This window comes from Atractosteus spatula, chromosome 16, assembly GCF_055471065.1.
Source record: "Atractosteus spatula isolate fAtrSpa1 chromosome 16, fAtrSpa1.hap1, whole genome shotgun sequence".
Lineage (NCBI taxonomy): Eukaryota > Metazoa > Chordata > Actinopteri > Semionotiformes > Lepisosteidae > Atractosteus > Atractosteus spatula.
In genome coordinates, this window is record NC_142721.1 from 691,605 (window position 1) to 719,148 (window position 27,544).

Below are 27,544 nucleotides of genomic sequence, written 5' to 3' on the forward strand. Positions count from 1 at the left end.
CAGTGTCCGTTCTGATGGCGTCGAGCCACCGCGTTCTTTGGCGGCCTCGTCTTCTGGTTCCGCTGACCATTCCAAGCATCATTGCTTTCTCCAGTGAAGCTGATCGCATCACGTGACCAAAATAAGTGAGCCGGAGTCTGGTGACCTTTCCCTCAAGCGAAATTTCTGACTCTCTCTTTTACACTAAGTTAAATCACATTTGCATGTAAGATGAGAATTAATTGTTTGCCAATTGGAAGATATTGCTGAATTATCCCCAGGCAGTATTACAATACAATGGATGTATTTTAGTGTAACTTTGATATTTTGCATTTGCACTGTTTCTTTTATTCATTGCTCTTATTTCGCAGTTACTTACAGTACGTTACTAACTTGGCTGCAAGTTCTGTCCTGTTAATTCACACAAACACTGTGCGGTTCAGACCCTCTGGTCTGTGGAAGGTTTGATTGACAGGAACAGAATAAACCGATGATTGAGTAATTCAGTGTTTGGTTTGCGCGTTAATTTATTTCAATTTACAGACAGTGTGTCTCTAGGTGCCTCGTTGATTTGGTTGGATTGGTCAACTTAGAGGCAGTAGGCGCGTGTTTTTATTTCTTATTGTTAACACTCAGTCCTGCTCCCTGATAGTGACCCCTTGAAATCCCAGCAGCTGAAACAGACACTGAGGAAAGACGCTGTACTTACTTCAGTCCCTCCAGCACCTCAACGGTCTCACCACAGTTTCGGCATACATCCCTCTGCTGGTCGGTGTTCTGGGAAAATCACAGATGAAACCCAAGAATATTTTGTCATTTATGCATTAGTGCATCTGTTAGCACACAGGTAGCTGCAGTACACCATTACAAAGTCTGAGCATCATGTCACTTAATTAGAAATCAGTGATTTTACAGTGTATAAAAATCATCTTTTTACCATTTTGCAGTTTTGCCTTGAGATGCAATCTGAAGCATAAGAACACCAGCACATTAGACAGGCTTATAAAAGATGCAAGAGGGAATTTGAGGCATCTTGACGTCCCAGGTGGGTGATTTATTCCTTAGTTCCTTGTGACTTCAATGACATTTCTGCTACTCCGGTACATAGAAATGCGAAGTTTTGTCACAAATAATTTAATTGCTTGATTCACTGTTTGCTAGCTTAATGATATAATTAAGGGTCTTGCTGTACGGGAGCTGTGCTAGAGTCCTGTATTGGGTTCAGAGCTCAGTGAACCTCTTTTAGATGAAGAGCAGCTCCTAATAGCATTTTGTGCCCTCAAATTTGTTCCTCCAAACCTCCTGTGTCTTCTGGGTTTTAATCCCATTCAAATAATTACAAAAATGTTTTTGGCCCTACCTTGGACAAGGTCAGAAACTGACATTGCATATCAGAGGTAGATTGGCCACTTATTAGGAATGTTAAGAATGGCATCAGTTTGGAATGTGGATATTATGCAGAACTAGCAGGTTAAACATGGGAAAAGCAGTGCTGTGCAATTTGTGGTCAATACAGAAAATGAGGCACTGGCAGTAGCTCAGATGAGTAGCTCTTGTATTGACCCAATTCTGCTGTGTGCTGTGTTGTGAGCTGAGCTCTCACTCATTCAGCGAATCCTTAATTGCACAAGTTATTTGATTTACGTGAACCAGATGTTTTCAGCTATTTAAACTTGAGGGGATCCCTGACAAACAGTAAATACTGGAAGCAATTTGAAACCTGCATCCTAAACGAGAGAAACACGGGAACTGCGAAGCCTCTGAATATAATTGAGCCAAAGGTCTTAAAACCTTCAGTTTAGGGTTTAATTAAGTAACAAAGAATTCAACAGGAATGAAATGGGAAAACACTGGCTTACACGCACCAGAACTGGGAAGCTCTGTTGTGAAGGAAGACAGTGTGCAGCATAAACATTTTGGAAGGAGTGTTAACTGATCTCTAGACAAACTGGATATTTGGATATAAAACAGGGCTTGATTGGGATTAATAATTTTTGCCCGAAAAGAAACTGGGCAATGTATTGATTGACAGATGGCAAAAAAAAAACAGTTTTAACAAAATCAGTAGTGCGGACAAAAAAATACAAGACATTGCCTCTCATTATTTTTTATTATGTCTAATGCTGTCTTATTTGAATGTTTCCTGGTGATTATGCAATTTCAAGAAAGAATTATTTTGCAAAGAGTACACAAATCAAACAAAAAAATTCTTGTTAGAGAAAAGGTAAAAAACCTGTCCTTTTTAGTTCAATTAGTAGGTAATGTAATTAGCTATCTATAGCATGGCTCAACCTGAATTAAGTCCCTCAGGCCTGTGTACAACAGTAGTATCCTAACCTGGGTTTAAACTCACAGTCCAGAACACCACATACTCCTCCACACTCCCGAATGTATTTTAGGTAAGACCGGACACACTAACACGAATACACATAAGGCAGGGTATGTCTATAGAAATAAATAACCATTGTGCAGAATACACAATCTTCAGACAGAAAGGTCTAAAAATGATTCAGTTAAGGGTTTAATAGAAAACAAAGGAACAGGGAAACCTTGATTTGCTCTGAGTCCTGGTATTTAACTTGGCACATCTCTGAGAATGAAGGCCCTACTGGGAAGAGTTCCAGCTGAGCTTTTCATGACTTAATTGGATCAATTAGCTACTGAATTGGTCTAAATTGTCACAGCTTTCACGACTTCAGCCACTGAGGATTTTAAAACCTGCAAGGTAGAAGCTCACCAGAATGAGGAATTATTAAAGGAGACAGGACTCATGATCCTGTATATTTTCCACCAAATATTTCTTTTTAAAAAAATTGAAATTGACAGTAGTGTTTTTACTACATACCCACCCAATCTGGAATCAACACCTTCTAAAGACTCAGCCCTCGGGCACAAATTCCTCACACAAGAAGAACGATGACCCATGCACACCCTCCTGTCATAGTCATTCTACTTTACATGCACTGTAAGCTTTACAGTGCCCGACAGGACAGTTTACATCTGCTGGAGGATTAGTGCATTTCCTGGTGAGGTTCCTGCAAGCCTGCTGGCACCTGGTACTTCATCCTCCCCACTGAGCGCTGGTGTGTGAGGAGCATACTGAAGCACTCCGTCTGCTGTCGCATCATCCAGGTGGGGCTGCACATCGATGGTGGTGGAAGAGAGTCTATAACCATTATTACCATATTAAAGAGCTTTGAGTGGTGTGTCCAGAAAAGCACTATATATGTATAAGGATATTATTATTATTATGGTATAGTGCACGAGTCACCATTTCTCCAAAATCAAAGTACTGCTTCTGGAATATATTTGTGCCACCTGTGTGCTACAGTATGGGCAGTCCATGTCAAAATGAATTAATGACACACCAAGCTCAAACCCATGTTACCTGGAGCATAGAGTTCAGCTTGTGCTCTGAATCCCCACCCCGAAAAACAGTTTTAAGACTTGTCGGAACGCCATAACCTCGACATCTCCCTCAAGTCCTTCATTTCTAACTTCCACTTCCTGTGGCTTGGCATGCAAAGTTAACGCTGGCGAAATGCAAGCGAAACACTGTGCTCTGACTGAGTGCTAACTTGCCGAGCAGGCAGTAAAATCATGGGTCTTATTTGCATACATTTGCAATGGAAGCACAATGAGTGAAGGAGAGGACTCTGAATGAGTCAAAGAAACAAATGAAAATGTGGAAAATATTATTATGACTACCCAAGTTATAATCAGCATTACACCCCAGACAAGAGCCCAGAAAGTGGAAAAGATAGTGTGGTCACAGAGATTCTTCTGAGGTCTGTCTGTTCAGAGGTGGTCAGTCATGGTTCCAGAGAGTCCAGTGGGTAGAACACATTACTGCTAAATCAGCACTTGGAACAGGTTTGTTCTAAGCACTGACGCAGGTTCAGCTGAAATTAAATAAACACCCTGCAGCTGTCGAGGGTAGGAGTTGGCTATTATTAATTTAACTGAATTATTATATTGATCAAAACTCACTGTTGTCCCAGATCTTCACAAACTGATGGTGCAGGGGGTGAACTGTAAGACCAATGTGCTGTAGCCACCCCTGTCCTAGCATTCAGCTGAACAAAATGAACAGTGATGTGGTTCTGGACTCATTAAACACTTCCACGAATTTGTAAGGGATCGATTGTTCATAAAAACAGCAGAACAGCACTGCCTGATGCCTGAAAATCCTAACTCCATTTCATCCACAATGTAGGTCTTTCAATGAAATATATATTCCATTTTGTAAGGATGTGAATGTATTTTAGTAACTCCCAGTCAAGCTTATATAAAAGTTTTTCTTCTTCACTAAAGCTTTAATACAACATTTAAGTGGGCACAGACTGACAGAAACATCAGTGCTTTATCATGATTCAACACATTTCTCTTCTGGGAACCTAGAGATCTAGAGCAAACTTTCAATTGTTAATCATTGTGATACATCTAAATTTCATTAGCATTCTTTGTTGCAAACTCCTCCCAAACAAGACCAATAAATATAGGGCTAATGGTTTTAATTCAACAATAAAGTTCTAGCAATTTAAATTTCCTGAGAAAATGAACTGGAGCAAAGTTTGCTGTGGGTATAAAATTAAGGCCATTGGTCTTCATGTGATGATGGAAAAAGCCATTTTGCATACTGCCAATTCAAAACAGCTCCTTATTTGCATTAGGTCAATATTTCCTGCATGAGCATGAGTGGTGCACAGATTTCAGTCTCTTATTCAAAATAATATAGCCGGACCCAAAGTGAGAAATGTTTTGGAGCTCACGGAAACAAAAGGAGACAACTTTGTATTTTCTTGATATTACAGGTTTCAGCACATGAACAGCTGGCATGTACAGTACATCTTTCAGAAACCTCTAAAATACTAACCTACCTCACTGCGTCTGCCCCAAGGTTAAGAGGAACAAATCAACAACAACTCCACTTACTTAGAAAACAAGAAAATGTTATTTCATTTCACATTTTCAAAGTAAATGATTATTTTTCCATTTTCAAGCTCACGAAGGAATCACTGTCTGGCACTCTGGAAGAAAAAATGCTGAAGATACCCCAGCAGTCTGATGACATTTGCATGAACAACCTGGACTACAGGGACAAAACTAACATTTTAGTAATATGGCAGATATGCTTTTGGAAAACCAAATTTGGATAAAATATAACTTCAAGGCTTTCTTCAGATAACCACTGCTAGATTTTCTCATGTATAAAGCTAGTTTAAAAAACCACCCAGCATTTAAACTTGATTTCACATTTTAAGAGCTCTGTGTCTTGTTGCAGGGTTTTCCAGGATTTCCAAACATTTATAACACTATATGAGCACTACAGGACTTTAACTAAATGCATAAAGGCCTTCCCAGTAAATGTCGCACAAACCACAGATTCACTTTCATTTGAATAAAGAGCAAGACAGGCAATCCTGTGCATTCACTGATGGGGCTCTGTGAAACCTTCCCAGACAGAAGCACGCAACATGCAAACTGATATTTGCATCCCAGGTCATGACAAGGTATCAGTTGCTTTAATCTGGGGTGCAAGAAAGAGATTCGTTCTCTTTTAACTTGAAAGGGCAGTTTGTTTGGTGAACAACATGGTGTGATGTGGTTCATTGGATGCACAATATTGAGGTGTCTTATGATGGTATAAGCCAAGCTTCTCATTGAGCAGTGAAAATTAAAATGCATTTAAAAAATATGATTATTTTAACATTGTAACACACCATTCACACAAAGGATTCCCCCAGAGTAGTGATCTGTGGGGCTATTTGTAATACTGCATATAATGTAAGTTCCTTACTTATGCAGCATATTTTAATTCAAAACTAATGGTCTTTTAAAACTAGGTGCATCCGAAAATGACTATTAATATATAAACAGGTTTGTTTTCTTAAAAGGTCCATTGATAACCTGATCTGTCTCACTTCAATTCAGTTCCAGTTAGCACACTGAAATTATCATACAAATTTGTTTTCTTAACCATAAATGGGGTTGGGGGATGTGCTTTGCTGACTTACCTTTTTTTGTCAATAGCAAATTAAAGCAGTTTTTTTACATTTCTCGACACAGCTCATTAACTAGTACTTGAAGAGGTCAGTTACATTTCATTGTTTTATTCAACAAAATGCATCCTAGAGTATTTCAGAAAACTGACCATAAAAAATTATCTTTGGAAAATCTTCAAAACTCCTGCTGTACATATTGCATAATTTTTTGACAGCCCATTGTGACCAAGTAAATAAAGTTGGAGTTGGGGTGCAGTATAACATGTATTTGGACAATCCTGAAGCATTTTTTACAACACACTAAATTTAAAATCAAATTATCCTGGATTTCAATTCTTAATTCAAAGAAGTAAAAGGTTTTGATTCAACAAAGTATTCCTTGCAATTAGGAAGATGTTAGTTTGAGAAACAAATAAGCGCAGTTCTGTTGGAATTGTATGGTGTTCCAGTGAGCTTTTGCCTGAACAGAACTGACCTTAACACTCAAATTGAAGTACTGTACTCTTTTGTGGTCAGCGGACTACACAAAGGGTAGACAAATTTAAACAGCACAATATCTCCCTAAAAGCTGCAAGAGGGCAAGACTGAATTTCCAAAATGATAACCGATTAAAGCTTAACTGGACCAACTGAACTCTCTCGTACAATTATGAAGCTGCTACTAAACCTGCAGCCCTGCTGTTCTTGCAGACTGACTTGGATAATCCTGGATCTAGAGGAGCCACCGGGCCCAACAGCAATCTCAAGGAGCCCAGAACAAAACAAACCCTGCCTCGATGAACGGAGCCCAGGTGTGGGATTACGAGCAGCAGACACTATACTGTATATGGAAGACACTATTTTGTATTGGAGTCTTATTTTCCCATTTCTGCCCTGGTAACTCCTAGGCAGATCAATGGCAGGAGTATCACTGATGAAGTGGCAGCGACCTCTGAACCACTGCTAGCAGCTGTGAGTGGGTGAGAGGTTATGATATCATAGGGCACAAGGAATAGTTTTAGTTCATGGAAGAATGACCCAAAGACAGAATTCCTCATAATTAAACCAAGTTTAGTTTAGAAACCTTAATTTGCCAGGAGACATGGGAATGCACAAGGCATTTGCCCTCAAGTTGGTCTCAATATAGAACTAAGTAAGTCATTAGAGCATTTTAAGAAGCATCTTATCTTGTAACTCTGAAAGCTGATTTGGGCTGATAAGATCGAGGAATGAAGGATCGCAAAACACACCTCATGTTTGATTTCTAAATCCTCCTTCCCCTTTCTCTCTAAACACGGCCAGTTGTGCAACACACCCACAGATCTTAATGTAAAGATCTTCCTTCTCCCACCCCACTTGCTTTTATTTCTCAGATTTAAGACTCTTATTATAATGACATTATATGCCTGATTGCAATCTGCTGTGTTACATTGTGATTTCTGTTTCCTATACCACCTTGTGCTCTGTGTCATTTACAGTGTTTTAATAATGTCTGTATGTGTGTAAGTATAGCAACAGAACTCACAAGCTTATGCCTGTCTGAATCTTACACTTGGTTCATAGTAAGTATAAGTATATACTATAAGTATAAGTATAGTAAGTACCATAGTACTTGGTACAAATCAATTTAATTACAAAGCAATTATAAAGTCACCTGTGTCCTGCACATCCTGATCAACACTACTGTTGTTACTTTTTACAGTCAACTTAATTCATATTAGATGCTTTAATTATTTGAAATATTGAGAATTTCCTTCCAATTGCATGTCAGCACTACAGCGGGTCATGGTGTTGCGTTTATTAGTGTATGTGTGAATACAGATTTCCCAAACCTAGCAACATCCAGCCATTTTAGCTAGTCACGTAGCCCAATGCAGGTTAAAAGTGAGAAAGAACCCAATCAGGCAGGCAGGGGGCACAAGGTAGGACATACCGTGAACAGAATGACAGTCCCTTACTATACCTTCATTTCTAAATACAAATAAGGGAGGGTGGATATCACTAGAAACAATTTGTACAGTAGATAGCAACTTGCCATGTCTGAGAGAGGGATTATGCGAGAGAAAGATTATAGGAAAATATTACAGAGAGATTGGGAGACAATGTTGCGATTTGTTACACTGTAGTCCAGTATTAACAGTCCACCGTTCTACTTTTAGTTTAATAACTGGTGGCCAAGGGGAAAAATCTGAAGAGCTAATGTCAGGAAACTGTCAACTATATTGACAGAAAAGGAAATTCAAAAACATTTAATTGTTCTAGTGACTATTGCCAAGTGAAAAATCATTCATGCACAAAAGTGTAAATACAGTTACTGCCTATTAATGGGACACAGAAACTAAGAGTACAATTTTCCACACTCACAAAATAAACCAGTTATGTTAAGTATCATTGTTGGAACACAGCAATTTAAAATGCATTCTATCAAACACACGTATATAGTATAAGGTTTTACCATTTACATTTAAATAATTAATTACATTTTGGGCAATAGCATTCCAAGGACTGGCAAATACATTCAGATAAAAAACATTTGACTTCCAAACCCTTTGTGAAATGACACAGTAACAATTAATAAAGAGACTATGTTTAGTTAGTTAAATGTTAACTAGAAAACCCAAATGAAATGTAACTACATCTCCTAAATGTATGACTTGAATATTAAAGATTAATTCCACACAATTATAAAGATATGTATTTTTTCCATAAACAGGTTTCTCTTAATCACAGTTCAAAAAATAAAACTTAGAAAATTAAGGAAAACTATCAGTGCAAATTATGATATGGCATTTTACATGATCTACATCATTTATAGGAAAATAATTTAAAAAGACATTAATTTTAATGTCCAGTTTGGTCAAATGTTCCAAGTCATGTTATACTGGGAGTTTAATCTGTTTTGAAAGTTTAGGTGTGCAAGAGACCAAAAAAGGAGTCAATAACAGAGGTGAAGTGATAAACACAGCAGACAGAGAGTTCCTACCAGGGGCTGGTCCGGCGGTTCAGTCATGGCTGGATCTAGATCTGGGGCTCTCAGTCCGGACAGCTGACTTCCCTGCTGCTTCTCTTCCACAGTCACCTGCTCCTGGACTGACGTCCAGCCTCCAGCTGGCTGATCAGCATCATGTTCAACCAGGAAGCATCAGACAGGTAGTTCTGTCAGCCAATCATGGTGTACACAAGCTCACTAGCTGCACAGAAACTGTACAGGAGGGTGCTGGAACAAAAGTTTACAAGACTATCACCTGGCAACGCATATTCCTTCAGCTGGCCATTTCTAGAGTTCTTCCATGTGCAGTATGCCAGAGGACTGTGACTGTGACCTGCCTTGCGTCATTTACTGGTCCTGTCTCTCTTGTTGAGTGTTCAACTGTTTGTATTCTTTGTGATTTCCATCCATCTATTTTCTGACCACTTTATCCAATAGAGGATCGTAGAGGAACTGGAGCCTATCTTGCCAAGCAACAGGTGCAGGGCAGGGCCCACATCAGATGGCACACCAGTCCATTGCAGGGCACACAGACACCCTCATACCAGGGCCGATTTTCCCAGAAGCCAAATAATGTACCAGCATGTCTTTGGACTGTGGGAGGAAACCTGAGACCAGATACTCACACAAACACAGGGAGAACATACAAACCCGACACAGATATCACCCCAGGAACTGAACCCTGAGCCCAGCACTGCGAAGCAACAGTGCCCTCTGTGTGACTATGCTACCTGGCCAAGCTGTGACCAAATCTGTTGAAGAACTTTGTGGCAATCTCTGCAATTATTAGCTAGCAGGCACTTTAATTCAAAACAACTTAAAGAGAGCAACTCTCTCATGCTCATCAAACTCATCTCCTGCTGCCTCATGGTCACAATCTGACAAGGCCGGAGTGATTCAGGATGACACACAGTTAGTCAAATGCTAAGCTAGTACTTGAATCACATAAATCTGGAAATAAGCCCTTTTCTTAACAAGTGGACCACGTGCAGTGCGATAACATGGAAAATGCTTCTTTGATGTATCTTTTCAACTTCCAGCAAAGCAAGTTTGCTTCCTTTAAACCTGGCTCCAAGAATAATTTCCAATCTACAGATCAAGTGCCAGAATGGTTCTTTCTAGAGTCCTTATATCTTAAAACCAACAGCTATGATCTAAAGGACATATTGTACTGTGACCTAACACCAGGCACAAAACAAAGCAAATATGAATACAGTTTAAAACTAATAAAAACTTGTGCATTATACAATCATTACTTGTTCATTATACAAGATCTGATTAAGACAAATGGTCATACAGAATATTGATATTTATGCAAGAGGTAAACTAGACAATACCTGATTTTTATTTAGGGACTCATTTTAATATGGCACAGATCTGTAGAGGGACAAATATAACATTTGCTGAAACTACTGAAGGTAAATGTTGATGTGCATGGACATAGATCAAGTAAACAATATAGGAGATTCTTTGGGATAAAAGTCATTATTCAAATGCAAACAGTTAATGGTTATTCAAAGATCACTGTTGACATAGCTAAAATACAATTGATAAGTTCATTTATTGCCTTGAAGCTGGAAATTTGTAAAGGTGAAATGATTCAGGGTTTAAAAAGCTGCTGATCTTCAGTGGGTGATGTGGAATAGGAGTCATTTGGATGGGACACATCTATAATCCATGCCAGTGTAGTGCTGGTCCAGTGCCAGCTGTTGGGAACAGGAGACAGTTCTCATGGAGGTGAAAGTAATGACAGCAACGAGTTTTGTGGTATGTTCTCCCTGTGTTTGCATGGGATTCCTCCAGGTGCTCCAGTTTCCTTCCACAGTCCACAAACACACTGGTACAGTAAGTGGCTTCTGTGAATATCGTCCCTGGTGTGCATGTGTGTGTGCGTGCATGCGTGTGCGTGTGTGTGTGCGTGCATGCGTGTGCGTGTCAATCCATCCAGGATGTATCCTGCCTTGTGCCCATTGCCTGCTGAGATAGGCTCCGACTCACAACCCTGAATCAGACTCCTCAGAGTCCTCAGTACAGGCATCCACAGTCACCTCTGGGCCAGCCGACTGGTAACCACAGGAGCCAGAACCCAGAACCACCCCCAGGTCCAGCGAGTCCAGCAGGGAGGAAACAAACAGTACTGAATAGCCATCCAGCACGTCATTGAATGACACTGAGCTTTTCATTTGCTATTTCGACATTTTCTCGACAAGTCGGAAAGTTTGTTCTTGAGAAAGGGTCATTGGAAGGTTAGCTGTTCACCTCGATGCATAGGGAAAAGCATCATTGCGGTTGATACAATTTACTGTCGCCAGATGGCGCATTATAACAAAAAATGCCTCACGTTCAGAGTAGACAAGCGCCGCCTGTTCAGAGTCAAGGAACCAAGTGGGCAAATTGCATATACTTAATGAAGAGCTTTTAGATTATATGAAATACCTTTTGTTTGTACTATTTTTACCAGTAAAAAAAAATAATTCTTTGATAAATCTTTACTTGGACCGTTGCAAATGCATTTGCCATCTATTGTACTACTTTTTCCTGTTATTTTTTAAATTAAAAACACTTAACGCTAACAATTGACAATGACATTTCTTTGTTCGTCTAATGAAAACGTTCTGCGTACAGAATGCACACTGGCATTTCAGACATGTTTGGAATGCATAATCTGTTTACCATTTAAATAATCTTAAACCCGTTGGGATTTATTATTTATTCTGCATAAAAAATTGCTAGTTTAAGTAGAACTTTGGTATTTGCACATTACTTTGGAGGGTTTTAAAAATTACATATTTAAATTATTCCATCGAATTAAATGTTATTGTTGTTTACCTCTCCCATGAAACAGGTATGATGCTCATGGTTAGGTTACGCATTGTTGAAAATAACACCTTTATAAAACGCTTATCGAGATTCTCCACCTATCCCCATCCACTCTCGGCTATCAGATCTATTGTTGAACGTTTTCGGTTCTCAGGAGATCCTATTTAAAACTGGGAGAAGTTCCGGTCTTTCACTGGAAGCGCTCATACATTGCTTAAATGGATTTCAGAGACGAACATTGCATAAAAGATTTACATCAGGTTTTACCAATATCAAAAGCTATTTTCCTATAACCTTTATGTCCTAGTTAATTTTCTTCTGAAACTAAATGAACTTTAGTTCGACCAGCTTTCCATTTGACGGAATTTGCAGGAAATGTGTCATCTGTTAAATAGGTCGTTTTGTGCTCATCCAGTGCAGTACGGCGCTTAAATGAATACGCAATTTAGCAATTATTAGTTCCGTGCGTTTTCATTTATAAACAGAGACGGTGGGACAGACTATCGTAGCAAATTTAAATAATAAATTAGTGCAAATTGTAATACTACAGGTCCTCAGCTGGTGTCTCTGTTTAACAATGTCTCACGGAACAAAAATTGGTTTTAGGGTCGCTAACACAGAAAAAACTGCTGAAATGTAAATACGAATGTATCAGGCATACAGTATTTAATAAGGTGTTAATTTTGTATGATGTCTTGTGTACTGATTTGTAAAGAAGACTAGATATTCTTAAAAAAGAATTGAAACAAACCACTGCGAGCCTTCATCGCTCTTCCTCAACTCGTGTAAGATCTACAGCCTCCCTTTCTCACTTTTTCTCATAATTCCCCATTCTGAATAATACAGAAGGAAAAATAATGTGCATGTCTATGAAGGTCTCATACTTTAAAGGAACAGTCTACAGAGCTGGGATAAAGTCAGGCGCAAGACCTGTATCCTTCAGGCAATATGAATATTTAAAAACACATACACACGAAAATCGGTAACCATCGCGGAGCTCGCTGGGCTGCTAATCGCTTTGTTTCGTGTTACAACTAGAGAAACAAAACGGACAGAAAATTGCGCTCATGATTCAATGCATTCATCTCGATTGTTCACGTTAATGCTTTGCCCGTGTGGTCGGACTTTTTTTTTCTTGCAGAGAACATCCTAATTTCGGATAAAGACGTTTGTAAAACCAGAGAGAGAGGAGACGTCACATTCAGCAATAGCCCTGCAACAATAACTTCAGCTCCGCTTTACAAACAGTAACTCAGTTGCGGTTCCCCCTCCCCTCCTCTCTGACGGACGTCGCCGTAAACCAATCCGAGCTCAGCGGCTCTTGGCGCTCGTCCAGATCTGCCGTCCAGCCAATGAAATCAAACTGCACACGAATGTCGTCATCGAGGGCGGGGCAACGCCTGGCCAATCCCGTCACAGTGCTGGCTGGGTATACAAGCGTGTACACCTTTGGACTTTAAATAGTGCCTTGCGTGCAGCCGCAACGCAGAGTTTAAACTGCTCCAATTCTCAAGTGTTTTTCCCCCCCTCCCACCCCATCTTGAGTAGGAGAGCAAAACAGTAAACATTCCAAGGAGACGGCGGTTTAGACTGGGTTCATTTCGAAATCCAGCGAATCTCAGTTTTATCCTTCCTGTTTTTCCTCTCCCGGTTGGATTGCAATAGGTATTTTTTCTTCCCCCCCCTCAGAGCACCATGTCCGACGTCCAGCTGTCCACTACTTTGGAGCGAGTGGCCGCAAGAAGGACCTTCCCTCATCACGCCAGGACGGGAGTCTGCAGGAACTTGTTCGGCCCGGTGGACCACGACGAGCTGAACCGGGAGATGAAATCCAAATTGCTGGAGATCCTGGACCGGGACCGGCGCCGGTGGAACTTCGACTTCCAGACGGACACGCCGCTGGAGGGGGACTATGGCTGGGAGGAGAGTAAGGTGGACAGCGTCCCCGACTTCTACCGAGACTCGGTCCAGATCGGCCGAGTGCGGATTACCGTCCCAGTCCGGGCCAGACCCTCATTGGATACAAATTCTGCCAGGGACTGCCCTCGGGATGTACCTGCCCCTTGCCCGGCGCTGGGCAGTCGGCTGTCCTGCTTGGAAGGCACGGCGGGCTCGGGGGAAACCAACCAGGAGAACAGGGCGGATCACCTGAATTTGGGAAGAGCAGCGAGCTGCAGAACCGTTCTTTGCTGCCGACGGAAAAGGGCATCTGCAGTCGTCACCGCAAACGCAGCCACAACGCACATCGCAGGTAGGCTCGACTGCCCGGACCGCTTCCGTGCCTCTCGTCTGGAGCAGTCGCCCGCTGCGCCTGACGTGCGCTGGGCGTTGAGGGGCACTGCTCTGCTGCTCATGTGTGCATGCTCTGTGCTCTGTACCGCACACGGCTAATCACAGTTTGTTCATGCCTTTAGATTTCTACCCGAAGAAGAAGAAAATGAGCGAGGCTAAGCAACAGTCCGAGAGTGACTCCCAGCCCTCGCCAGTAATCCCCACAGAACAGACTCCACGCAAGAGGATTCGCTAAATGGTGCGTATTCAAGTAGTATTCTTATAGGAGTTTATTTTGTTTGTTCTGCAGTTCGTTGCTGAGGAGGGGGTGTGTAGAGTTTCATGTACATGATTCCTACCCAAAGCAGCCTCTGATTCTAGTGCAACGGGGGGACGTGGTTTCGCAAGGTCTAGTCTTATAATAAAACATGCGATAGCTGCGACGTTGAAGCTCCGGGCTGGGAGACGGATCCTTGCGGAGCCCTGGTGAAAGATGAAGGAGGGGGGAGGGGATTGACGTCAACGTGGCGGGAAAGGTTTCGGGAGCTGGTGACGTTTGCAGTAGTTCTGCACAGATTTTTTTTTTGTGGAGGTAGGGGGGTGGCTGACTGTAGGTTGAGGGGAATGGGGAGATGTGATTGTACCCGAGAGCGCAAAAAAAAAGATGCAAGCGAAAAGCGAAGTGAGTACTCATTTCTTGTTTTCGTTTTTCAGGAAATTGCACTACATTCTGGCGAAGAGGTCTCTTTCTGCTTTCGTCCGACGGAGAGGCGAGGCGAGGCGGCTGTCTCTCCCGAGTTTGGACTCGCTCCTGGGCGAGGAGTGAGAGAGAGGAGAGGACTGGGCTCTGGAAGGACTGAAAACATGTAGCATACCCGCGGCCCGGTTTCCGAGCAGCTCGACAGTGTTAAACTTTAACAGCTGTGCAATCTTTAGTTATGTCAACACTGGCCAAAAGTGTAAAAGCTTTAAGAGTCATCAATATTAAAGATTATATATATTGTTTATTTCTGTTGATATTGCATCTTGGAGTTGTGTATATATATTTTTAAAATATACTAACTTATAATTATTTATGTATCGAGTTCACATGGGCGAATGCCAATTGTTTTGTTATTTTGAGCCAAAGGGCAACTTTTTTTTGCTATTTACGGAATAAAAGTTATATTTTTGTTTTGCAATCAGTAATGATGTAGCTTTGGAAAAGTAGTATTACTTGAAGATTAGGGTCCAAATGTTTCTGAGCCGTTTGTTTTTATAATCACTGCCATTTCATTTCCCCCTGAAGAAGCGAATAAAGTTGAAAGGTTCATTCCTAAATCTTGATTTGTCTTTGCTGCTTTAAATCTCCCTTGATGAGGAGTGATTGAATTCTATCCTCCAACCCCTTCGACGCAGACCTGTGCAGGATGTTTTAAAATTGCCCGCAACCCGCCCAGGCACAAAGGAAAGCGCTCTATTCAGAACGAGTAAATTTACGGAGAATCAGAAACACCTGCTGCAGCCTGTTTTTTTTTTTTATTCAACATGCGAGATATGTAAGTAAATTCAGTTGTTTTTTGTTCTTGTGGTTTAAGTCCGATGTGTTTCGCATTGGGAGAATGTAGCTGGGTTCTGAATTTTCGTTTTAATGTAAATGGTCAGTTGCATTGTTCTTTTTTAATACTTAGTAATATAAAGAGCGGATATTTTTACACTAGAAACGGTCTGAAAATGTTCACGTTTGTGTGTCTACATTTCGCTTCGAAACTGAAGTGCCGGATTGCAGGAAACGTAACGCTTTGTGAAACGAGTTTATCACCCCCGCGGCACTTTAAAAATGCGGGTGGTGGAAAAAGATTACGAAACGGCTGGATCTTGTTTCAAATGACAAACACTTAGAGGCCGGCTTGAGAGACTTGAGGAGTTCGGAATTTAAAAGTGAAAAAATAAGCCGGTGACGGACTGGCGTCGTGGAGCGCGGTGGCGCAGGGCTCGCGGGAGTGCTCTGCTTTCCTCATTCTTCACGCAGGATCGATACAGGAGCACATGTGCAAATCAATCGGATGTGGGCTACATCTCCGCAGATCTGGTCCATTAGGGGGATTAGGGGACACCTCTTCTGAAAATACGCATTCTGTTGCACTTTTCACAGGTCTATTGCCTTAAAACACTATTATCCTGCCTTTACGCCCAAAAATGTTCATCGCGGGGATATGGTAGAGGCTTTAGGGAGGTTTCCTCATCGTTTCAGAGTGCGAGACTAAATGTAGCTCGTTAGCATTCTCGGTCGCCGTATTCCAGCTGCGTTTCAATGCGTATATGCTCAGCAGTAGTTGCACCTATATTCTTATTTGATGACGGTGTCTACTGATACTATTTTAAAAACGAGTGCCACTACACCGAACAAAGCTGTTTGACAATACGTGCCACTTAGAAAGCCAGGTGCCTCTGGGAGCCCCTGTTGTCCATCAGACGTACAGTGAAAGAACCCTCTAAAGGAACTTCTTAAAGACGCTGCTTCTGCCGAAATCAGTCCTGTCGCAATTAAAGACACCTGCTCCGCCCCCGAGTTTTTTTAATCTCATTGTTTTATGAATCGACTCTCTTTTATGGTTTTCATTCGTTCAAGAAAGTGTATTTCGTTTTGACGTAAAAACACGCATTCCTGTCCGACAAGACCTGCCATATAGTGACTGTATCAGTCGAACAAAAATCTCTTCCAGACAACTGCTGGGGTGTTATTTACAGCCTTTAACCTCTACTGACGTAGTAATTTACTTACAACCGAATTTCGCAATACAGATTGCTTCTTCCAAAATTATAACCGAATATTGTTTTTTTAAGAGGGAATTACAACAAAAACCAGACACCAGCCCAGTAAACAAGTATACATTTTCTATACTGTATTGGTGTATGTAGATATTCCTAATGAAATGACTTAGCAACGCCCACTCCCGCCCCCATTCCACACAGACACACACTCTCTACCTTCGATTGCCTAGTTCTGATTTCCAACACAAAGCACACAGTCTCCATTCTTCCCTGCTTTGTAGCCATATGGCAAGTCCTTGTAGCCATTAGCCAAGTCCCATTTATTCAGACACATAATGTCCTGCATCGGAGAACAATTCGAACGTTGTTTGCCTCTTCTATTGATGCCAGTGAGTGAAAAAAAATAATTTAACATAAGGGATATCCTGCTAATTATGAGCCATATGCGCCCATAGACACAATCCAATAAGGTTTCCTTTAGATTCAGAGCACTTTATAATTTAAAGATAACAGATGTCCAAATACGACATGAATCACAGCTTTAATGAAGTCTCCGGGACACAGACAATGTGTATTTCCTGTAGTACGTAATGTAAAGATCTGTCTATGTCTATATAAGATGTTTGTGTGTGTGGTTTATTGTGTGTCAAAACGTGATTCCATTTCCAGTGGTAACAGGGGTGAGATAATTTAGTTTTGTAAAGCAGTACAACATAGATTTTCCCAAACTGATCAATGTGCTCAAACGTTTTTCTTCAGTGGTGATGTTTTTTCTCATTTACTAAAAGCGAATTTTTTATTTTTCTTTAATATTATTGCACAGTTTCTCCCACCCTGACTATTTTACCAGGAGAGCAACACGATACGACAGTGGTAGTGTACTGTACCGACACGAGGTAGAAGCGGGTAGTCATTATGGAAACGCTGAAAAACAAAGAGCATATCTTGAAATAAGTATAATTAATTTACGATGTCACCTATGTATCTATGAAACTCTGAAATTGCACGCACACATATATTTAGATTTGTGTTAAAAGCGCAAATCATATTTCTGATTTTATTCTGAGTATTAATACGCAGCTACCATCTAAACCATCTAAACTTTGAAATTTAGATGGTTTATAAACGTGACAGAAGACCGTTACCGGACCTTGGATTGACTTATGTGTATAGGAAAAGATGACTGGCGATATATTATTTTTTACAATAATTTTGCCTCAGTTTATAGGACCAAGATTTTTTTAAAAAAAATCTCTTCAGTCTTTCAAATAAACTGTTCAACTGTTGCAGAACTCTTGAGAGGTAATTTAACGTTTTACACATGTCGCCATTTTTTATCTAACGGTGGACGACAAAATAATCAGTTTACAATCGATTTTGATAAAGCGTGTACACTCGACAGTAAAAGGTGGGGGTTTTCTAAGACACACTGACAGTGAGGACTGAGCCCCAGCTGATGCACCTGCGACAGCCTCCGCGGCTCCGTGCCTCCAGACGAGGAACATAACGCCTACAGCACCACTCCCGAGCACAAGGGTGAGGTCTCGTCTAAAACAGCCCCCCGTCTGCAACACATGTGGGTATATAATTCGGTTCAGTAGTGAGGCAGCTTCTCCAGATTCGAAGTGTGATTCGCCAGGACATGTGTTTGTAAAGACCGCTCTTCGACCGTGCAGAAATGAAACTCCGATCGTTCACTTTGTCTTCCAGAGTTTCACCCATATAAATCTGCCTGTTCCTCAGTTCGGCTGCTTATGTATTTAGGGAACATTAAAGCAACATCCTACGGTGGAAGAACTGTAAAGCCCCTTATCGCGGGCAGAGCTGGAGAATATTTCACTGCGCTGCTAGATTTCTTACTGAATGCTTTATCTTAAAAACTTTATCCTGGGCACGGAACGCTGTTAAGGACATTTCGGTCTATTTGTATCGCTACAGGCAGCTGGTAAAGTGAAAACAATTGTCCGTCCAGTCTCCACAGACCAAGCCCCGCAGCAACAATAAAACGTTATATTGGGAAAATCCTAAAATCGCTCACTCACGGGGCTTTTCTGCTTGTGTTTGTAAACAACAGAACCATAATTATCAGTATTTCAAATAGTGGAGTAATTTCTGTGTTTTTAGCAAAGTTTTCCCGATAGTTCTCCAACTTAACGGCTATAGAGTGACGTTAAGTCTGTATCAAACAACTTTCTAAAATTAAAAAAATAATTTAATTGTATTAATAAAATGCATGGGGTATTTAATATAGAGTGTAAATAAAACATTAAGATCATGCGCGGAAAATACATTTTGAGAGTTTTTCTTTTTAACGTCATGTTTTTGTAAACATGTAAGACTTAAGACTGTAACCGAATACGATAATTAAAGGGGGACCAGTGGAATCTTTTAGGTTTTTATACAAGTAATACAAAATTAAGGGTTAATAACACTTTATAATCACGTAGTTTGATAGAAAAATGTGTACATTTTACACAACTTTGTCATCCTATCTGTTGGACCATCTCAAATCCAACTGTTCAGTGTCTTTCATTCCTCGGTCACTGCCTTCAGTGAAAACACATGCTGAAGTGTGCAGCAGAGTGACGCAGCAGAGTGACGCACCATGTCATCTAGAAACAGCGAGCGGTCCGTGTGTCCACTTTCCGAGAGAGGTCATGTGACCCGCATGTGACCCGCGTCCGTCAGCTGGCCCGGTGCGTCTGGGGCGCGAGATTCCGTCACTCGCATTGTCGCCGTGTCGCGGTGTCGCCGAGCCCAGCGGAGCGAAGGACGGTGCCGGTCCCTTTCCGGGACGTCGGCATTTCTCGGTCTGTAGGAGACGTGCATCGGACGTCGAAAGCCTGCGTTCGGTGGAGAATACCGACTGTAAAATCTCTGTTCAGTTAGACCTCATCCCACGTTTACTGTAACAAAAGTCGTATCAGTAGCAATAGGTTGATCGGCCAGAAGACTGCATTTGCAAGGAAAGTCTCTGGAAACAAATTCCCAGAATTTGCTTTGACAAAAACTCCAACCATCGGATTACGGGTTATGATGTTCAGTACTAAAGATCATGCATTCATTTTAAAATCAATGGTTCAGACACATTGTTAAAGACGCAATTTTATACTAGTTAGTGATGTTAGGCCTATTTATAGCTGCACGTTTTGTGAAGAGCATTTTCCTTGGTTATATACTATGTGAGTTGAAACTATATTTTATAATAGCTGTTTATTTTTTAAATATAATTTACTGTTAAACATGCAATCTAAGCATAATTTTCTCTCCTTGTCACAACCCACAATCTGCGTGTGACTGTTTCCGCAGAAACTGATAGGGATTTAAATCTGCAAACTTTTCCGTCAGATGCTAAGCGCAGTGTATTTAACTCGTCCACGTTGTAAGCAACGTGCCTGGAAACAAAAAAAAAGCAAATCCTATTTAAATAAAGCGCACACTCCACACCTCCCATCTGCAAAGACTGCAATTAAATATAAAAAGAAAAAAAATTGCAGCTAAAGGGAATTAGCATTTTCCATGGCCATCTGGCAGTAGGAGCAGACGATGGGTGACAAAAGCAGAGTTAGAAAGAGAGGCAAGGCGAGTGTGCCGTCTCATTGATCTGCAAATGAGGCTTTGTCACCAAATTAAAGCTCCCCGACCCCTGGGCATCCCCTCCCCACAAAACTCGCAGCATTTTCAACTTTTTTTTTCTAGCCAATCAAAACCGTCTGCCTTTACCGTGACAATCGACGGGTTACTCCACGCCTGGATCAGCCGTCGGCTAATTTTGGAAATAGCCGCTCGTCATCTTTCTAACAACGTGCAGATTTAGTCTGTGGGCCTATAGATGCATTTGCTGAGTCTAGTGAAAAAAAAAATTAGCATGCAACTCTCGTGGGAACGAATCGTCTTTGAAATAAAGCAACTAAGACGCTATTTGATCAGATGAGGAAACAATTCTGTTCTCTTTAAAGATGTTAGTCGAGTAGAAAACAGTAAAACCGGCAACCGGCAAGTCTGTAGAAATTTCCCTTTTCATTTTGACTCACAAATGTTATAACTCTTCTTCCAATGTTTTAGGAAATTCTGTTAATCTGTGGCAAAAACGATCACGTTATTATTGAATAGATTAGATATATAACAATTAAAATATTGCTGTTGTTATTATTTGTTGTTATTAGCATTGTTGTTATTGGTAGAGTAGTATTAGTATTAGTAGTAGCTGCAGCAGTAGTAACTACAACAGTATTTTTTCATTAAAAAATTACAAGCATAAGGTGTGAATTCCTTTCCTTGGCATGTTTCTGATTCAGATACTCATAAAAACTAACACCTCTCTCAGTTGTGCAAGAACGTAACTGTATCAAAACAAACAAGAAACATGGTTAAAGAGGCTACGCAATACAACCAGAAAGTTTGCCCACCTGTTTTTGTATTTATTGAATAATGTCTTCAAACGTTTTACCAGGAAGAAAAATTCAAATTCATAGACCTACATTTAAAGTGTTGTTTCCAAACGAATTATTGAAGTTGGTATAAAATGAATGTGGAATATCGGTTACACGTAGGATTTCTGGAAAAAAAAATATTCCTTAGTTTCTAGAACTAAATGACCACTTTGTAGAGTTATTTTTGTTCATCATACGGTGAGAAGGTTACAAACAACAGCAGATCATGAAACTAAAAAATCCCTTTGGAGATTTTTCCTTGTGTTTTGACTATTCAGTGTGGAATTAACCTCGCTCAGTTGTTCGTTGTTGACGGGGAATAAGCAGAATAAAACAGGACTTGCTCAAAGAGAGCCTTCTATGCGCATGCGCCACAGTAACAACCTATTTAGCGAAGACAGATCCCCAAGTTTCCAGTTCGATCATTATCAGTGTCTGCAGTTGTGTTTAACACTGATTCCCATAATCCTGACTCCCTTATCGAATATGAAATTCATCGGAAGTTACGGCAGTTAATTTATTCCGAAAATGCCATCACACTCGAAGCCAATTTTAATCTCGTTTAGTTTCGTATTTCCATGCTGTCCTAGTGAAAGTAAACTAATATATTCTCATTCGGCACAATAGATCACACAAAAACACAAAAATAAGGATTGCATAACACAGATCTGTCCTGTACCTCCAACTACCACCCGCACAGATGTTGTCCTTGTTTTATTTTGAAATAAGTCCTCAAACACTGATTCGCAAATAAAATAGCGTTACACATTTCAGTTTTACTAAAAGCAAAAAAGATACAAAATTACTTCTTAAGCATTTTATTTTTGCCGATAGATTTTTTTGCGGATAGATTTTTCTCTCTGAGTGTTAACAAAATACATATTACCGAACAAGCTATGTTTAATTATCTCAATGATGTAATCTATAATTCTCAGGTATTTAACTCGAATTTTTCAGTTATGTGGTAGGCTACATTTATTTACTATGTGGTAGGATACATTTATTTAGTCCCAGACAATCGGGTCATGCGTTAGAATGTCCCATTTCCATACAAATAAACAGTAATAACCCTAGAAAATAATTGTCAGGTAAACTTTCAGGCAGCATTCACATAATTGGTGATTTTTTTATTTAAATAACCCAGGATTCGGATTTTCATTCGGCACTTTAAAAACCTGTGAAGTTCTTCTAAAACAGTAAAGCAATGTTCGAAAAAAATATATATAAGCGTGCCTTCTATGCTTCGACTGCTTTGTGCTCCTATTCAACAAACTGGACAGTGTGGCGGGATCCGGCGGGTGAGCACAGGTGTGCGTCGCGACACAGCGCGAGGGGTTTCCCGCTCCCAGGTGTGCGTCGCGACACAGCGCGAGGGGTTTCCCGCTCCCAGGTGCGCGTCGCGACACAGCGCGAGGGGTTTCCCGCTCCCAGGTGCGCTCGGCGGTGCGGCTCTCAATGGGAGCAACCAGGCAGAAGGCTGACTGACAGGGGACTCGTGGCTGCCTCTCGCTTGTTCTTTTCGTCCTGTTGTTTTCCAGAGCTGTGCCCTCGGCTGGGGGCCCTGATCACTTTTTAAACACAAACACCTCAATTCACTTGGCTCATCAAACGCGTCGAGGAGAGCGGGTTTAGACTTTGTCAGGGGCTAAACACACAGGCTGTCGCAAGACTGGCCGAGACAGGAGAAAGAGTGCAGACACTCGGACTTTCTCTCAGATGTCCTCCACTATTCTTTCTGCTTTGTTTTTATACTGGAAACAGTTACAGATGGAAAGAGGTGCAATTGGCCTACAGGTCGGGCCTAAAGGGACAGAAGCATTTGAAAGTACAGACACAGGCTTTCACATCCAAATTGTTTCTTCACAGCCAAACAGCTTGACTTGGGCTCTCATATATACAGTATATGCAGTTCCCCTCGTGTAAGACCCTTCTTTCGCGTGTAACTGCAAAACAGAAATAAATATTAGAAGCAGTAACTTACATTCTGTATGTTATGCAAAAAGGACAGCTACGTTGTAAAACTTAGAATTAAATGACAGTGTTTTAAGGGGAAAAAAAGTCATGAGAGTTAAATGCTCGACCCAATTACAGACCCCCGTGGAGCAGTTAAAAAAAACCTTGGAAGAGCAGGAAACAACATGTTTTTAAAGGAAGGGCAAACTACATACCCATTACAAAGGACATTTACCGGGTTTTCCCGCCTAGCCCAAATTGTCATCTCAAGTGATGGATCGGTCAGGCGGGGTGTCCGTTCTCTGCAGGCTTGGCTGCCATTGTCATACGAGCGCTCCTCCATATAGCGCCAGCGTCCAGAGAAAACCACAGCCGTCGGCACAGGAGCTACAGAGGCGCGTTTTCAGCTTACCGCTGCGTGATTAGGATGACAGTGTCCAAACTAGAAATACAATGAAGAACATGGGGTTTCCACACTTAAACCATAAACAGACGGCACATACAACAGTTTTACATGAAAAAAAAAACTTAATCGTGGGTCTCCATGAGCTTATTACATTGTCCACGCCGCTTAGAAAGGAATTTAATATCCTGAAAAGGTTTGTGCTGAACTGAAAAATGCATTTCTCTGAGATAACATATTGAGAGCAGCGTCAAACATTTAAGCGCTCTTAATTTCATTTAAAACATTATAGAGAAATACGCGGAGTTTTTTTAGTGCATGTATTTATTTTATTTATTAATTTAAATTGCTTTATGCAAAAAAGTAATAACGACTATTATGCTCGAAGGACAATATAATGATTTATCATTTCGTTTTTCAACAAAGAATTTAACACACGTTTGTAGAAAAACATAAGAATTGTATATGGTAAAAGCATTCGTTAATAATGTTTATGCGGCAGCCTCTCAATAATACGGGTTAATTAAGAATATTAATTCCAAAGCCTGTTTTAATAGAGCCATAGATTCTGGTACAGTACGTGGATTAAGATTTTCTAACATGATAGAAATTTATTTTAAAAAAGGAAATTGAATATAAAAACAAATGTTGCTTCATTTCCCTTTATCAGTTTTTTTGCGATAGTATAGTGAAATAACTGGAATAAAACAGAAAAACAGGTTACAGCAATTCAGTCAAAACGTTGGAAGAACTAGGTGCTCCAGGCTGGGTGCGGGTTACTGGAGACCAGAGAGGACATGTTAACACCTTTTGTTACAAAAGGAGAGTTTCTGTCTGAGCGATAGGCTTGTCCGTGTTGCCCTCAGAGAGGGATGAATCTATATCTCTCGGTGGCGCCACGAGGTATTTCGAAAGATCGATCCTTTACTTAAAATAGATAAGTGAATTGGGAACAAATTCCTATTTACAAAGAAGAATTGGAGAGTATTCATTTATACAGCAGAGGCAATGGCGTCGGATAAGTTAGGGTCCCAACTCTGGAAGGTTGCGGGTTGAAATCCCGGGTGAGTCCGTTTAGCTTTTTAAAATGAGTATGCATATTTAAGTCGATTAGGTAAATATTAATATTAATTTCCTGGGGTAATTTGTGCGAAGTAACTAACTCAAGAGTACAACAGCAACTTCTTACGTCAGATTTTAAACCACCTCTCTCCGATCGAGAGTCCCGAGTCTCCACCTTCGGCTCGCCTGGTTACTTTCACAAGAGGCAAATCGATGAGCAGGCCGACAGTCCGTTGCGAAAGAGTGTCATGCAAATATATCTAAAAATCTTTCAATTATTTTTGCCATTAGGAATTTTTAATCTTAGTATGTAGAATTAAATGACGAATCTTAGCATGAGAACTCCACGTTCCGCCTGTTGTGTGACCAATGCCAAGATGCTTTGCCAAAAAACGCAAATCTAATTTTCGTCAATAAGTACTGACCATTGAAGATCATTATGAACACCTCAGCTTCGAGGGAAATGTAACGATGAGTCCTAAAATATTTTACAATTTTGCATAAGTATTAACTCTGTGATCTTTTTCTGTTAATGTTTAGACTTCAGTAACCTAATCGTTCTGAGTACAAGTGGCCTTGGATACAGGTATCAGTCAGGGAGACAGGAAAACAAACAGAGTCTCACAGTCTCTCTCTTTTTAATTGCCCTGGTGTTGGAAGAGGAGTTGCAGCCACTGTCTCCCTTTTATATGTTGTTTAATATCAGATCATGGGAAGCTTGTAATAACTGCCCTAATATACTTCTCAAAATGGTCCTGCTTTCTCACCAAAGGGACATCACCTTCTTGGCTAAAGGTTCACACAGATGCTAGAGGACATGAGTGATGTAGTTTGAAACATTCTGGCACAATATGCTTTGGGATATAAATATATAAACCAAGATAGCCATGTGCATGTATTTTGAAAGAACATTTTTCTAGATTAGTTTAAGATTGTTTTGTACTGGGTGCAGTGGTCACTATAGCAGTTCTTCTGCATTTCTCCAAAGACATACTGGCAGGTAAATTGGCTTCTGGGAAAATTGACCTCAGTGTAAGTGTGTGTGTCTGTGTGTGCCCTGCGATGGACTGGTGTCCTGTCCAGGGTGTGTGAGTGTGTGTGTCTGTGTGTGCCCTGCGATGGACCGGTGTGTGTGTGTGTGTGTGTGTGTGTGTGTGTGTGTGTGTGTGTGTGTGTGTGTGTGCGTGCGCGTGTGTGCCCTGTGATGGACTGGTGTCCTGTCCAGGGTGTGTGAGTGTATGTGTCTGTGTGCCCTGCGACGGTCTGGTGTCCTGTCCAGGGTGTGTGAGTGTGTGCGTGCCTTGTGACGGACAGGTATCCTGTCCAGGGTGTGTGTGTGTGTGTGTGTGTGTGTGTGTGTGTGTGTGTGTGTGCCCTGCAATGGACTGGTGTCCTGTCCAGGGTGTGTGTGTGTGTGTGTGTGTGTGTGTGTGTGTGTGTGTGTGTGTGTGTGCGCGCGCGTGCTCTGCGATGGACTGGCGTCTTGTACAGGCTATGCCTTGTGCAACTATGAATTGGAAGAAGCGGTCAGGAAAGGGATGGATATTTATATGTGCTGTATTGTGTTGGGTCATATTTGAAAGAGCAGGGCATGTTTTTCAGACTAGCTTTGTATTGCTGACTCTGTGTTCCTTCACCAGCTGACACCCACCTGTGCTGCTCTAACAATCGCCTCCCCTGTGCTTCGGATTTCCACCTCTATATCATACCCTGTTCCACACATTTCTCAGAAGTTTTCCAGCATCATGTAATGAACTTCCCTGCCCTTAAATAGTGTAAAGTCTGTGTTTATGCTGCTTGAGGTTTATCTTGGGCTTTTTTCAGTAGCACATGAGGAGTCTAGAGCTGTACACCTGGTGTTTCAGTCTGATGTTTATACTGTTCTGTTTGGGTATCTATGAATGGGTTACTTGTCAGTATGGTGGCCTTAGCATAACCTGCTTTTCTGCACTGAAGATATTTTATAAAACTGCAATCCATGTGAGTGATAAACTGTATAATAATCCAATACACAATAATTTCATTTTGGTCATGGTGCTGGTTGATTATCTTCATTATAATGCTTTTACTTCGTCTCAGACATTTCCTTTTGGTAAGGGCACACACACATTCACACACCCTGGACAGACACCAGTCCATCGCAGGGCGCACACAGACACACACACTCATACATCCTGGACAGGACACCAGTCCATCGCAGGGCGCACACACACACACACACACACACTAACACACACACACACACACACACACACACACACACACACCCACCCACCAGGGCCAATTAACCTGCCAATACATCTTTCAAACACAAACTCCACACAGATAGTACCCCAGGTCCAGAACTGAACCCATCACAATGTTTTCATTAATTCATTTAAGACTACATCTACACTTGTGTATACCTGAGAGCTGTGCTGTGTCCCACAATGTCTTACTCTGCCAGCAAATGAGCTCCTGTGTGGAAACTCCGGTGATATCTTTCAGTAGAGATGCAACTGACTGTTGTACTGGAGGCTCATGCCCTTGCAAGTTTATAAATCCTTTTAAAATTATAATTTAGGACACAATATTTTTCTACTGTAACACACATAAATGTTGATTTGTGAAAACACTTTTCCGACAGGGCACTGTTTACCTCCAGCTGTCATATTAGCTACATTTTCTGATGACTGTTGCCAGTAAGTCAGGTAGAATTGGTCCTGAAAGAGACCCGGCTTTGTGATTATAGCAACAAGCCAACCTGCGGGTGTGTTTTGATGGTTGCTGGCGTTATCCAGCTACAATGTCTGTATAATATCTTGAAAACTGGGAGACAATTATTGCCCTCCTTGCCAGAGGCTGCCCACACTTCAGAAAACTGAAACTGAGAATGTATAATTTGGAAAGTCTTAAAA

At 41.0% G+C, this 27,544-nt stretch overlaps 2 protein-coding genes across 2 annotated transcripts in view; one reads left to right on the forward strand and one right to left on the reverse strand.

Annotated features, from left to right (window-relative positions):
- Nucleotides 1-8,972, reverse strand: part of trpm5 (transient receptor potential cation channel, subfamily M, member 5) — a 31,223-nt gene extending 22,251 nt beyond the window's left edge. Inside the window, exons 1-2 of the mRNA XM_088934933.1 lie at nt 8,946-8,972; nt 689-756 (exon numbers count right to left, since the gene is read on the reverse strand). Coding sequence (XP_088791059.1) covers nt 689-756; nt 8,946-8,972 — 95 coding nt within the window. The remainder of the gene's footprint in view (nt 1-688; nt 757-8,945) is intronic.
- Nucleotides 8,973-13,232: 4,260 nt separating this feature from the next.
- cdkn1ca (cyclin dependent kinase inhibitor 1Ca) lies at nt 13,233-15,362 on the forward strand. The gene is made up of 3 exons (XM_088934930.1): nt 13,233-14,022; nt 14,186-14,301; nt 14,757-15,362. Exons 1-2 carry the CDS (start codon nt 13,467-13,469, stop codon nt 14,296-14,298), a joined length of 669 nt encoding a protein of 222 aa, XP_088791056.1. The 5' UTR covers nt 13,233-13,466; the 3' UTR covers nt 14,299-14,301; nt 14,757-15,362.
- The last annotated feature ends 12,182 nt before the right edge of the window (nt 15,363-27,544 follow it).

Coding starts and splice junctions, on each gene's coding strand:
- cdkn1ca (XM_088934930.1), top strand. CDS start 13,467: ATGTCCGACGTCCAGCTGTCCACTACTTTGGAGCGAGTGGCCGCAAGA. Junction 14,023..14,185: donor AGCCACAACGCACATCGCAG/GTAGGCTCGACT, acceptor TCATGCCTTTAG/ATTTCTACCCGAAGAAGAAG.